This window comes from Erithacus rubecula, assembly GCF_903797595.1.
Source record: "Erithacus rubecula genome assembly, chromosome: 8".
NCBI classification, from domain to species: Eukaryota; Metazoa; Chordata; class Aves; order Passeriformes; family Muscicapidae; genus Erithacus; species Erithacus rubecula.
The window spans coordinates 21527580-21541902 of NC_136659.1; the positions used below are offsets into that span (position 1 = coordinate 21527580).

Sequence of the window (14323 nt, forward strand, 5' to 3'; positions counted from 1 at the left end):
TTTGGAACTCGTGCCAAAGATTCATATAGAGATTGTAGAAGAGATGTAAGAAATACATATAAACTCAGCTGAGAGAGCTTTTGAGTCCATCTTAAGTTTACTGTGCAATATGAGAGTTTCATAATGTGCTGAAAGGTTAGGCCACCACAACTGGAAACAGGAAATCTAGAGCAACAACAGAAAAGCCATCTTCCTTTGTGTTCCCTTTTTTGCTAGAAGCAAAACTTCTTTGATGTTTAAAAATAATTAAGTCCTCGATATCCATTTAAAAAAACAAGGCAGCAAATAAACTCAGTGTCCCTGAAGAAAAGACCATCCCGATGGAGTTTATGCAGAGCTAAATTGAAGTTACTGCTTAAAGATCTCTCTGGGTAGTCTTTTAATCCAAATCAGTTGCTGGATGCTTGTCACCTCTCCTCTGCATTTTAGTGACTTTTTTCATAGCCATGTGTAGGATCAACTCCATCAAACTAAACTTGTGTATCTGTCAAAAAAAAAGAACTCTTTGACTTTTAGCTGCATTTATGGTAGAAATTGGAATTGTCCAACTTTCTTCTCCATTAAGCTATCTTTAAACATGTCTAAGGCTGATATTTTAGATGATTAGCAGGCACTTGACTCAAACCAGAGCCATGTTCTAATATTAAAATTAGCAGCAGAATCTAGGTAGCACTGAAATCTTTGTCTGCTGGCTGCTTTGTGGGTACCATCACTTTCTTGGAGAGAGTCCTTTCCCTCAGGAAATAGCTGCTCCTGTGACTCTTGTAAGCCTTCATGTGGCTGTTGGGTTAGGTTTGGTTGATTTTTAATTCTTTTCTGTAAGAACTTAAGTATTGTAAGCACCCACGTTGCAAGGTTAAAAATGTAATAACTAACTAGTGATCCCTGTTCAGATGTCCCAGTTTCAAAATCACTGGTGGAGGAAGCAGAGAAAAGCAGAAGTTACAATCTTCAGAGCCTCTCTCTGCTCTCAGGAGATGCTGTAGGTAGCAAATCCTTTTCCACCATTCCCTTTGTGCTCACTGGCACATGTGGATGCACCCAGCCAGAAAAACTGGATTATGTGTTGAATGTAAAAGGAGGAAGGCTGCTCATTGCAAAGCATCTATTTCATGTGGTGAGCAGAACAGAGATGGGGTGGAGATTTATGGATAGACAGGTGTTGACACTTTCTGAAGGCAATGCTATTGTTAAAAACATACAGGCATAAGGGCAAAAAATTATCCAGTGATAACCCACAAAGACTCCTGCTAGAAATACAAGGCTCTTAGTCATGATGTTGGCACCTTGAAAGGGTTTTTGTTTGGAAAGGCAAAGTAGTCTTCTTGGAAGCAAAAGGCTGCTGTGCACGACTGTGAGCTCTGTGGCTGGGCCCTCCTGTATCTGAAATTCTGTATTTGGTTATCTCTACAGGCATGGCTGAAATTTGCTCAGCCATTAGCTCTGCTTTGAAGTGAGCTGAAGATATTCATAGGGATGTATAATGTTTGAGACTTGCCATACAGAAACTGCTAACTGATTATGTTCAGTAATGGCTACTGTACAGCTCACATTAAATGCAAAAGCCTCCTTAATAAAGAATAAATCCTGTAAGAAGTATGCTTTGGCATTGTTACAATTTTGATAAGCTTTAATGCAAACCCATTTTTCCAATAAGAGAAAACTTTATTAGAGTTCCATAGGTTATCACATGACATACAGCAAATCTCATTTTTTCCTGCAGGTTCTTTCAAAACTTTTGGTTGGCTGGTGGGCTCATCAGGGCTTTACGTTTTGTATCTCCTCTTACATTAATGTATAGCAGAATTTAAGTATAGGACATGCACATGAACCCAAAACTGAAACTAAGAGGCACCATTGCAAACTGCAATTTTTCCTATTTTTGAGCATTCTTTAATTTTTGAGCCAGGATCAGGGTTTGAGTCTGTATAATCAAAGATAATATTTTATAAACCAATAAACAAAAAAGGAGCTGAAATCAGAAGTGTGCATCTGAAAGCATATTTTACATATGTCAACATACCTTAGAGAACCTCTCCTCTATTAATATAAATATTTGCTGATGTATGTGTTATAAGGAGCATGCTGGTAATTTCAAAATTGCTGTTCAATAAATATGCACTGCATGTTTGTAATTTTGAAGTGAAACTCTACTACTAACCATTCTCAGTCTAGGACATTACAGTACATTAATAACACACATTTGAGAAGATTGATGGGAACACAGGGTTCACACCTGCTTCTTGTTTTATTTTGAAAGAGACACACCATCCCATCCCATATTTAATTTTAGTTTCAACAGCTTGCTTTTGTATCAGGCTCACCAGTGGGGAATTTCTGCTTCCCATTCTCTGTGTGGAGACTTTAAAACTTTGCTCCTGAAAATGAATTATTTCTGGCAACACAGATTTGATTTTGCTACATCTACAGCTCCTCTCTTCCTGAACCTGTTTTTTCAAATAGCTCCTGCCTTGGCTGCCATGTGTTGCTCTGCAGTTTCCAGCAGGAGAGAACATTTGTTAACTTGCAGGTGTCTGTTTTTGTTCGCTGCATCTCCACTCAATTCCCAGCCTGGCATACCCTCAAATCCTGCATCCCCAGGTGTGCACACTCCTGCAGGATGGGCACACTGCAAGCACATAAAACAGACTGCACATTGCCTTTCCCATCTTTATGTACATTTAGTATTTATTTCCCTGAGCTGGTTCTTCTAAGTCTAATGAAAATAGATTTTCCCAGAAAGAAGAAAAAAAAAAAAAAAAAAAAAAAAAAAAAAAAAAAAAAAAAAAAGGCTTTTTTTCTTGGAACTTTTCAAATCTCTTTTCAAACAGCTGGAGCTTGAGCTACACAGCCTGTCCAGGTAAGCATTGAATCAGACGGCACGCAGCTATAAACTTGATTTCATTTCACGTAAATTCTATCATTTTCCCCTTCTTTCTCTTTTCCTCCTTCAGCCTAGCTGGATCTCGCCACGTAGGTGTTTTTACTTTTGGTTTCTGTAACTTCCCGTGGCCACGCGCGCTGGTTCCTCAGCCGCGGTTACTGCAGGGGCGCGGTGCCACCCCCTCTGCCACCCCCTCCTGCCATCCCCTCCTGCCATCCCCTCCTGCCACCCCCTCTGCCACCCCCTCTGCCACCCCCTCCTGCCATCCCCTCTGCCATCCCCTCTGCCACCCCCTCCTGCCATCCCCTCTGCCATCCCCTGTGCCACCCCCTCTACCACCCCCTCTGCCATCCCCTCCTGCCACCCCCTCTGCCACCCCCTCTGCCACCCCCTCCTGCCATCCCCTCTGCCATCCCCTGTGCCACCCCCTCTACCACCCCCTCTGCCATCCCCTCCTGCCACCCCCTCTGCCATCCCTCCTGCCATCCCCTCCTGCCATCCCCTCCTGCCACCCCCTCTGCCATCCCCTCTGCCATCCCCTCTACCATCCCCTCTGCCACCCCCTCTGCCATCCCCTCTGCCATCCCCTCTACCATCCCCTCTGCCACCCCCTCTGCCATCCCCTCTGCCATCCCCTCTGCCACCCCGGCAATAATCGCAATTCTGGCAGCCGCTCCCCCGGCCGGAGGGGATCGGGGATCGCACCGTGATTTGTATTATTTGTACCATTTTAAATATTTTACTTCAGCGTGCTTGTTAAGTTTAGATTATTCTATTCACCTTTTGGCTTTTCTTCACTTCTAGCAGTTACGCGTTCCCCTTTTTACCCAACAACTTCAAAAGTTTGTTTTGTTTGTTTGTTTGCTTGCTTGCTTTTAAGTTGTAACTTTAATGACCACGCGACAATTCGATCTGCTCTTCCGCTTTTTCGTCGGGATTTCCACTTTTTATATATATTTTTAATTTCTTTATTTTTTTCCCCATTTACTTTTTCTCTTTTTTTTTTTTTATTTTCTCTTCTCCCCGCCTTTTCCCCTCACCCGCGCTCTCCCGTTTTCGCTCCCGCCGGGCCGGCCCCGCCCGGCCCCAACCTCGGGGGCCGCTTTCCTCCTGGCAACAAGTGACGCGCGCGGGGCGGCCAATGGGGCGGCGCCGGGGCGCGGCGGGCGCGGCGCTCGGGCGCGGCGGGCCGGGCAGCGCGGCCGCTCCGCGCAGCCTGCGCGCCGCGGGCACGGCCACCATGGCGGGCACGGCCACCATGGCGGGCGCCGGGCGCTGCCTGCGCGCCTGCGGCCTCGCCTGGCTGCTGCTGCTGTGCTGCGCGGCCCGCCGGGACCCCTCAGGTGAGCGCGGAGGCGGGTGGGCGGCGGGTGCGGAGGGTCCCGGAGCGGGCGGCTGGGCGGGTCACGGGCGGTGTGACGGGCCTTCCGCCCCGGCCGCTGCGCTCCGTGGTAAAGTCCAACGGGGAAACTTAGAAGGTTTCCAACCTGGGAAACTTAGAAGGAGAAGCGAAGAAGGCGGGGAAAAGCCCCGGAGCGCCTCCCGGGCCGTGCGCTCGGCCTGGGGCGTCGCGAAAGGCGCGGCTGCCGCGCTCCGGTGCCCGCGGGCCGGGCCGGCCGCGGCCTTTGGCCGGACCGCTCGGGCACGGGAACCGGCCCGGCTCCGCGGCGCGCCCCGCTGCGCTGTCCGCACCGAGACACGGGAGGAGGCTCGCCTTTCCCCGCAGGAAGCAGGTGGAAAAGTTTCACGTTGAGCAATTTCTTGTAAACGAAAGCCGCTAGTGTGGTCACAGCTTCTGGGAAACAAGCTGAGCTCTTCGCTAAGTTGCACCTCGTATTTTTTATATCCTGTGATAGTAAAGGCTCAGGTTGGTAGCTGAACATGTCACTAAAACTTCATGGCCAGAGCATTGAACGGGAATAATCATTAATAAATTACTGCACAGAGAGATTTGATGAGACAACATCAGCAGTTTTTCCAGGGAAATTTTAAGAAGTGACTTTCCACTCTGTAATAGCGTGAGGGTTGTGGAGGCTGAAGTGAAAGAAGACGTGAGAAGAGGCTAAAATCTTGTTACAAGAAATAAAAAAGAAGAAGAAAGTCGTGAGGGGAGAATAAAAAGCAAAAGCAGATACAGCACTGTAAATGTACAGGGTTAAAGGATACCACAAAAAACGAATGGTTGTTAAAATGTCTTAATTAATAGGATGAAAGGACAATTGGTTGAAATGTGCTACTTAAAAAAAATTCACTGTAATCAGTGGGTGTCTTAGAGATTCTTGTTTATGGTGTGATCAGCTAGGTACCATTTAAATACTGTTTGGCACTTACACAGTGGAAAATTCATGGGTATACTTGGAAGTAGTGGTAAAATTCACTGCATAACATCACTGAATAGTTTCCTTCCTCTTCAGCCAAACCTATTAGTAAGTCATAACAGAAAAACGCAGTGGGAATGTGATTGACAGTGCATTGGTATTAAACACAAAACGCTACTCAGCAGATTCTTTTTTTAAGCAGCAGAATAATAGCCTTGTGGGTCTGGGACAGCCAAGGTCTGTTTCAGCCTGATTAGTGAAAGGTCTATGCTGTGGCGCCATCTTTATTGTGGCATGGAGGTAGTTTTAGGGACTTTTTCATGGTTCACTTAACCTATTGCTGCTCATCATAAGTGTTCTTCACTGACAGAGGTGTTAGCTTATGTTAGGAGGGTGATCCATATGCTTTTTAAATGGTATTCTATGCTTTATAAACTTTAATTTTTCTCTTTAATCACAAGCTACGCCAGAAGTGAAAATGAAACTCATCACAACTGAATATGAAACTGGGGGCGCTGCGTTATTTTAAAAACTATACTCCTAACCCATTGTGTGCTGTCTTTAGTGGGATATTTATTCTACAACTGGCAGAGCCAGTTAACTTAGTAGTACTGCAGTTGCACCCACAAAACTGGTTCAAATGTAAACCATACAAGCTGGGTTATCATACACGATACACAGTTTTAACAAAAGTGCTTAGTAAGTGAAGATTATTATTAATTATGTTTTATGCTGTCTGTTGTGTGTGTTACTGTGTTTGCAGATGGGCATGAAGATGAGATTCTTTACCCAATAAGCCTGCAAATTAATCAGGGGCTGATGCAATCATCATATGTTAAATATTGAGGAAGAATTCTTATCACTAGAATTAGACTTAGAAGTCTCATTTTATCTCTCCTTGTTTTATAAAGACTTAGAAAGAGCTCTTCTCCCTCAGAACACTGAAGAGCAGGAAAATGCACTTAATGTGGCTTCTACAAAAGAGGTGGTTTAACATACGAACAACAGTTGTACTTTTCTGAAAGCATTTCTCAGAATGTGAATACCCTTTTAAAGATGAGCTTCCTGTGAAAACGGTACTGATTCATAGCCATATGTTTGTTTTGATACAGGCAATGATGCTTTCACCATTCGCCATGGCAAACAGAACAAGTGCATGCAAGTTAAAAACTCGCTGATAGTCATAGATGACTGCAGGGATACAAGGGAAGCTCTATGGAAATGGGTATCCCAGAATCGCCTCTTCCACTTGGGCTCCAAACAGTGCCTGGGACTTGATATATTCACCAAATCTCTGTCTCGCCTGAAAATGGTCGATTGTAACTCAGAGTTAATGCTGTGGTGGCGATGTGCTGATGCTTCCATCGTTGGTGCATCTCAGTACAAAGTGACTGTCAAGAATAACTATGTGACTGCAAGCATAAATGCAACAGACCAGTGGAAAAGCAACAATTCCTCCAGTGATATATGTCGGTATCCCTACCATGGTAAGTTTGCGCTTCAGAGAATTTTTATTTGTTAAGGGCTTTTTGAGTATGTCTGTGCCAGTAAGTTCTCCAAAACAGTTGTGTGAAAAGACTGATCAGTAAAGCAATAGAATGTTGTGCTGTAGAGAGAAATCTTAAAGGTTTTTAATAAAAAGTAACAGTGCAACTGCAGGAGTTGCATTACTGAGTGGCTTTCTTCGCATGTTTAAATCCCCCCTGCTCCGTATTTCAGTGCAAACTTATTTATTTATGAAATACCAACCACCTTCTCTCAGAATTGACACTGTCTTCCTCACCATGATGGGAATTTTCCTGTTAGCAGAGTTTGAGGATGTTTTCTTTGCTGGTAGGCTGTACAGTCAAATTCAGAGCATGCTGCCAGCTCACAGCCTGCTGGACTGTGAGCTTTGGTATGGTAGTGTGTGCACTTGCCATGGAAGCCAGTCCTGTCTGAAATCTAATGATTGTTGGAAGAAGTGGTGAAAATGTGCCTTACCTTTTCCCTCTTCTGTATGTGTTGATTTTTAAGAGTCCTTTTTCTGTAGGACTCTGCAAAGCATTTGGATTTCAATAGGACAATTGTGGCTTGCCAGGATGGAGACATGCTTGTGCTGTTTCTCAGAAGAAAAAGTACAGAAAAATATTCCTCAATGTAAATTTTTTCTTTCCTTTCTGGCATAGCTGTATATTATTTGTATCAAGAAAATATGGTATTTTAAGACCACAAGTGTGATTTGCATGCATTTAGGTTAACTGTGTCTGTACAAGCAGTAACACTGATTTGCTGTACTTCCCATGTCTAAGCAAAGGGGATGTATTTACTTCTTTGTTTTTTATTTTCTTTTATCTTTTTTCCTGCAGAAGTTTATACCAAAGATGGCAACTCTTATGGTAAACCCTGTGAGTTCCCCTTTCTGTACAACAAAGTGTGGCATCATGACTGCATTCAGGATGAAACACACACAGGAGGGAAATGGTGTGCCACTTCTGAAGATTATTCTCGTGATGGAAAATGGGGAATCTGCTTACAGCCAGGCATGTTGGGTTTCTAAATAGACATCCTGAAGGCATTCTGTCACTTCTCTGGTGTACAGCTGCACCTTCATGTGGCTGTTAAGCTGTGTAAAAGCTTTTCCATTGCAGTGTTGGCTTACACTGCAAGTATTTGTGATGACCAATATAAAAATCAATAGACACTCACTACATTATATTATATTCAAAACTTTTTCTTTTGAAACTTTCATAATGTTTCTGTATAGTTGTAGTTACAATTACCTTCTGCTTTCTTTAAACAGAGGATGGTTGTCATGATATCTGGGAGCATGATCCAGGATCTGAAAATTGCTACCAGTTCAATACACAGTCTGCTCTTTCTTGGAAGGAAGCTTATATTTCATGTCAAAGGCAAGGAGGAGATTTGCTTAGCATCCAAAATGCATCTGAATTAAGTTATATACAAGGTAGGTGTAATTATTTACATATGAATATTGGAAAATCTTTATAAAGTGGAGGCAGCACTTTAGTTTCTGTCCTAAATCTCTGGGTTAAAAGTTGATTGTACTTTAAAACATTTTGGCTTTCATTTGTGTTGAAAAACTAAGCTGCCAATCTCATTTTAGGGAGTTATGATTTCATTATAGCAGTTAGATGTTGCTCATATTGTTAATGAGGAATGTCCCCAAAATCTTAAGTACAGGTCAGAGTGGCAGTTGGTGTTTTAGCAGCATGTTACTCTCATGTTATGAAATTGACCTCCCTGATGTTCAGTCTTGACCTGGAGAAATTATCCAAGTGCCTTTGGGGCTATAAAACCAAAAGAGAAACATTTGAAGACATTAGGAGGGAACGCTTGTGTGGATTAATTCCTCCTCAGTTCAATAAAGTTTGCATGTCCAATTATAGTAGCAATCTTTGTTTCCTGAAATGCATGCCATTTCCAAATGCATTTTTAATTTAAAGGAGACCAATAAATGATGAGCATTTTATACTAATTGTTTTCTTAAAAAAAAAATTATCTCTAGGCAAGGATGACATAGCCAAGATCTTCTGGATTGGCTTAAATCAACTGGATGTTTCTGGTGGTTGGCAGTGGTCAGATCACAAACCTTTGAATTTTCTCAACTGGCATCCAGGTACTGATATTTCTGGTGGAATAGACAATATTCTCAACAGTAACTAGTATTAATTTGTTTTTTTCCATCACATTCCATTTTCAGAAGCATGTTTTCCTCCTAGCCAGCAAGTCTTTCTATTCTCATTTTATATTCACGGCACATTAGGTTAATAAATCTCTAAAAAGGTAAAAATTAAATAGTATTTTTGAAGTCTATTTCAGCAAAGTATCCAGAGCTTTCCTGGTTGCTGAATTTCTCCTCCCACTGATAGAATGACACTAATTTTCCTCAAATATGCTGATTGTTTGTGTTCACACACAGACTGATGTTACCTAGAAGTTTCACTTGGATTTTTGAACTTCAAGGTGTCACCTAAATTTATTTCAATGTGAAGATGAAGGAAGTATAAAGCCTTTGGAAAACCTTTTTAATTACTCCAAGGGTGCTAGTAAAATTAGTGAGACTATTTGAAATTTTCAGGATGATTTTGTAATGTTCTCACAAATATTTTGTGAATCTATGTGTATATGAGAATCCTAGAGTAATAGTTATCAGGAATACTGAAGCTAATGTTCTGTCATTCGAGCTGTATTTGATCTTTAAGTGGAATTCTCCTTTTTTCTTTAGTTTCTAGAATAGTGGTGCAACTGGAATTCTGTGAAAAGTTGAGAAGTGGTTTCTGTTACTTCTTTGATAGCTTTGCTAAGAAATTTCTGTGGGATTTTCCAAATGTACTCTGTCTTTAGGAAAGGTTAAGAACTTTGCTGCTTGTGCTATTAACTGCACCTTCTGGAACTGTGACCACTCTGTAGGACTGTAATGCAGAGCTAGAGGCCAGACTGTCCTGAGATGTAGGGGCATTGTTTAGTCTGCAGTCGTGGCAGACATGTTCATCTCTGCCCCTCTTGTGAAAGTACTTACTGGTGCCTTACAGGAACTTTGATACCTGCAAGTTGAGTCTGTTACTTTTCCTTTCACTTTACCCCTCTGAAAGGATCCTGGCCCTGTTCCACTGTTCTCTTTCATGGAGAACTGAGATTTACCTTGAGCTTTTTTTCTGTGAGCCTGAACGAACCAGTACAGGGGGAGCTGAAGGTTGTAGGTCACAGCTTGGATTTGTATTGAGGCTCAAAGAAAAAGAAAGTGAAAAGGTTGCATTAGAAAGGGGCTCCAAGGGAAGCAGAAGACTACAAAAAAGAGTTATTCTCGGTGTTGTTTCAAATCTGGGGCCTTGTCAAAGGTTTGTTGTTAATGTAAAGGTTATGATTATCATTGAGAGAAAGTGCAGAACGGTGTTTGGAGTGAGGGTGGAATGGGATTGCCAAAGGAAACTGAGGGCTGCAAAAATGGCTCTCCCCTGAGATATTTTTAGTCTGGGAAAGTGCTCAGCCAAGGGTTCCTTGTATTGTAAATAGAACATTCCTCCTGGTTCTGTGATTAAACACTGGAAAAGAAGTCAAGTTTCTTTGATTCTGAAACTTTCTGTCTTAGAAAAAAACATTGTGTGGGACCTGTGCTAGGACAGCTTCCCTCAGTTGATGCAAATTATGTTCTTCAAATACAAGGTGCTGTACTATCCAAAATTCTTGTATTGAAAACCAGTAGTAAAAAGGATCACTCACTGCCTTACTGTTTGGTAACTTGTACTGTTATGTTTTTATTTGTTGCTGTCTATAGATATGCAGAGTTTATCCCCACTGGATGGGACGAGTTGTGTGGTGATGGATGCTGCTTCAGGTCAGTGGCAGAGTTACCACTGTGGGACTCAGCTTCCATATGCTTGCAAGAAGTCACTCAATGAAGTTTCAAGCATTCCAGGTAGGACAGTTTGCATTTTTGAGTTTTGTATGTTAATAGGAGTATAATGTTCACTTATGGAGTCTTTCTTTTCCCTCCCAAGCCTTTTCAGGCATCTCTGCCAAAACATTTTCACAACAGCTTTGGGTTTTTTAGCAGAGCAGAAGCAAACTCTGTTTCTTCAGTGTCAAGATGATGCATCACAAACAGTTTTCATTTTTTGCAGCTTTCTCATTCACACATAAAGCATTTTGCAGCAGTCCTGCCCTTTTCATCACATTTTCCTCCATGGCTTGTGCCTTATTTAATGTATTACTGGAAGTCTGGAATTGACAGTTGCATCCCAAACCTTTCAATCTTTGCTTTAAGCCTGTTTCTCTCACTCCTGGTGTGTATTGACAAAAAATGGGACTTACCTGGGTCTTGGATCAAACTCTGTTGAATTCAAATAGAGGTAGTCAAATAACCTTACTGTCCTCTGAAACCAGGCCAAGGGCTGAAAATCAGAGTGCAAGAGTTGGTAGTTTGTTCAGTGTGCAATCTTTACTGGACCCAAAGCAGCTCTTAGAGGATAATAATTCCTTTATCCTGACCTACACACAGAGAGAGGCCTTCAGTGTTTACAGTGTCCAGCCATGACATATAACTGCTTCCATGCTTTTGGCCATTTATCTACCCCTGAATATCCAGCCCTTCCCATGTCCATGACCTCTTCTATGTGTGCTTTGACCTTACTCAGTTCCCAGGGCTCCAGTTTGCAGGGCTCTCCTGCAAAAGCTTGCTGAAAGGCAATTGTCTTAGAATCGCAGGGAAGACTAGAGGATCAGAGGTGTGGAGTGTCTCTGGCTAAGGTGTGTTCTCTTCTGTTGCCTCTGGAGAGGTTTGTGCATTTGAAGAAGAAATGGTAATCACTTTAAATTTAACTGAACTGGTTCAAATTTTGCAGTGATGCTCTGAAAGCTAGTTGTCAGTTAACAATTCTTGTCTGTTCTCTGGCTCCTCAGTGGGGTATGTAGAGTTATTACCAGTGTGTTTATATAGTGTTTGATTCATTAAAAAACAAAATTCCAGTGGTTGGAGTATTTTATAGTGTGTTTTGAACCAGAAAGGCTATTAGTGTATACCTTTTCAGCAGCCATTAAAACTAGCTAGAATTCTTGAATATCTTGAGAAGAAAAAAATATTTAAAGCTAAGAATTTGTTGAGTTGTGTGCTTCTTTCCTGCAATGAATCAATTTGATTTATCTTCAGTTGCTTTTGAAATCTTGTTTACAGTTACTTTTGAACCTTTCACTTACACTAATACCAGTTTAATGTAATGCAATCCTACTTTCTACTTTCACTCCCACTAACTTATTTCTCCTTCTACCTACTTCATGCCCCCAAAATATTATGAGTTTCCTAATGCTACATTGAATGTATTTGTTTGACTAAGCTGTGACCCTTTTTTATACGAGCCTTAAAGAGATATGAACACATTCTGATTGCTGCCTTCTGACTATTTTCAAGGTGCTGCTGACTTTACAGCCAACTCCTTGCAGTAGGCAATGTAAAACAAAAGCCTCTAATTCCATTTCTCTTCATTATTAGAGTTTTGGAGACACTTGGATACTCGCTGTGATCCTGGCTGGCTCCCCCACGATGGCTTTTGCTACAATCTGGTAAACAATGAGGCATCTTGGAGTACAGCAGATGAGTTGTGCAAAGCAAATAAGAGTAACCTCATCAGCATTCACTCTTTAGCAGATGTTGAACTGATTGTTACAAAGCTTCATAATGGTAAGTTGGGGTAGTTGTGAAGGTCAAGCAGCAAGTGCTGCACACCATAAATGACAAACTGCTTTCCACGTTCTAGCATATGGTTGTCATAACCTCTAGCTTTTAAGTGTGGGTATTAATGCTGAGCTTGTACTAAGGCTAGTGTTGAATATTGCTGTGCAGATCCAGGCTGTGTTAGGACTTGTTCTGGTTCAGTCTATTAATTTATTTATTTACTAGGCTAACCTGCTTCTAGGTTTTTTAATACTTTATGCTTAATTTGCTCCTTCAAAGAGAATAGTAGATAGTTAGGTCAATATTTTGACTGCTGAGTCACTGAACTAATAAATAGTATCCATAGTGTTTGATGTTATGTCTGCCTACACTCTAAATTTGGTTGAGGTCTTTTTTTTCTTGTGTGTTGGTTATTTCTATTTATTTGTAGTTGGGTTTTTTCCTGTTTGTTCCTTCTCTGTGAAACTTACTGAAAGTCATGAATATAAGTTAAGAACAAGATGACAAACATACCTTATGGTTGTGCCAAATACCTTTTCTCACTATAAGAAAAAGAGTATCACTATACTGCTGCACAGTATGATAAAAAATTTAATTTGCTGATACTAAATTTTGCTGATAAGAAAAAAAAAATTGAAATGACAATGTTGACCTAATTTTAACTTACAGATGCTGAAGAGGAAATGTGGATGGGTCTCAAGAATGATGATGTGCCAACCTTGTTCAAATGGTCAGATCACTCGCCTGTGGTTTTTACCTACTGGGATCAGAATGAACCAAAAGTTCCCTTTAATAGCACTCCTAACTGTGTGTCATATTCAGGCAAGGTAGGAGTACCTTAAGTGTTGAGTTTGGTTGTTGTTTTGTATTTTTTCATCATAGTAGAGGCAACATTGGTGTGTGTGAAAGTCGAGGGGGATAAAGCAGATAGCTGGTCTATTTCTGGAATAATCTTTAAAATACATTTTTCTACAAGAAAATTTCTTAAAATTATTTAGCTAGAACTTTGTAGCTGTGTACTGCAAAGAATGGAAGAAATGACTCTTAGCTCTGAGACAACCACATTGTTGGCCAGACAGTTGACCTTGTCACTCTGTATTTTGGGTTACTGTATTCTTGCTTGTCTCTGGCAGAAAGGTAGGAAGGAAGGGAAATCTGGATTCAGTCACCTCCCAGACCAATTTGGGTCACCCAGTCTGAGGATGGAATGTTCTAAAAAGGGTGTTGATGAAGGAAGGAGGTCACTAAGAGTTGGAAGCAGGCTATATCCTATCCTGCAGATTTATTAGGAAAGGGGAGCATGCATTTGCCTGCTTGCCCTCAGCCCGGCACTGGAGCTGCACTCACCTTCTCTGAGCTGAGCACACCTCCTGCACCCATTCCCTTCCTGGGCTAAGAGAGTTGGCACCACCCTGGCCTTTTCTTTCCTTTTTGGATGTGATCCAGAATCCTCCCATCTCCTTGTGTGTCAGTTTTCTCTCTCCCTTCCAAACATGTACCTGTGCATATAATCCAGTCCATCCCACCCAGTACCTATACTAGAGGCATTTTGTCTTTCTTGCCAATGGAAACAGCCCCTGAAAACATAGAATTTGAAAGATTTCCAGAACTTAAAATGCTTTCTTTTTTCTTTCATTCTCACAGCTGGGACAGTGGAGGGTCAAATCCTGTGATGAAAAATTGAAATATGTTTGCAAGAAAAAAGGAGAGATTTTGAATGAAACAAAATCTGATGAAAGTTGTTCATTGGAAGAGGTAATAGGAAGCCTCTATTTCTTTTATTGTCATTTGGCTCAGAAACCTGCTTGAAATCACTTACTTCCTCTACTTCCATTTCTTTCTAGTCTGTTCAGTAAAGTCTATGAAACATTTTATCTGAAAAAGGACATTTGTATAGCTTAAACCAAATGTCACATTTTCCTAAGCAGGCACTGCATGTATTATCAGTCT

The 14323-nt window shown here is 41.6% G+C and overlaps 1 protein-coding gene across 1 annotated transcript in view; it reads left to right on the forward strand.

Annotated features, from left to right (window-relative positions):
• The first annotated feature begins 4010 nt into the window (after positions 1 to 4010).
• Positions 4011 to 14323, forward strand: part of LY75 (lymphocyte antigen 75) — a 43480-nt gene continuing 33167 nt past the window's right edge. The window contains exons 1-9 of the mRNA XM_079310482.1: positions 4011 to 4227; positions 6315 to 6689; positions 7551 to 7724; positions 7985 to 8149; positions 8711 to 8821; positions 10481 to 10621; positions 12191 to 12379; positions 13043 to 13200; positions 14018 to 14128. Of these exons, the coding sequence (XP_079166608.1) occupies positions 4026 to 4227; positions 6315 to 6689; positions 7551 to 7724; positions 7985 to 8149; positions 8711 to 8821; positions 10481 to 10621; positions 12191 to 12379; positions 13043 to 13200; positions 14018 to 14128 (1626 nt within the window). The 5' untranslated portion in view covers positions 4011 to 4025. The remainder of the gene's footprint in view (positions 4228 to 6314; positions 6690 to 7550; positions 7725 to 7984; positions 8150 to 8710; positions 8822 to 10480; positions 10622 to 12190; positions 12380 to 13042; positions 13201 to 14017; positions 14129 to 14323) is intronic.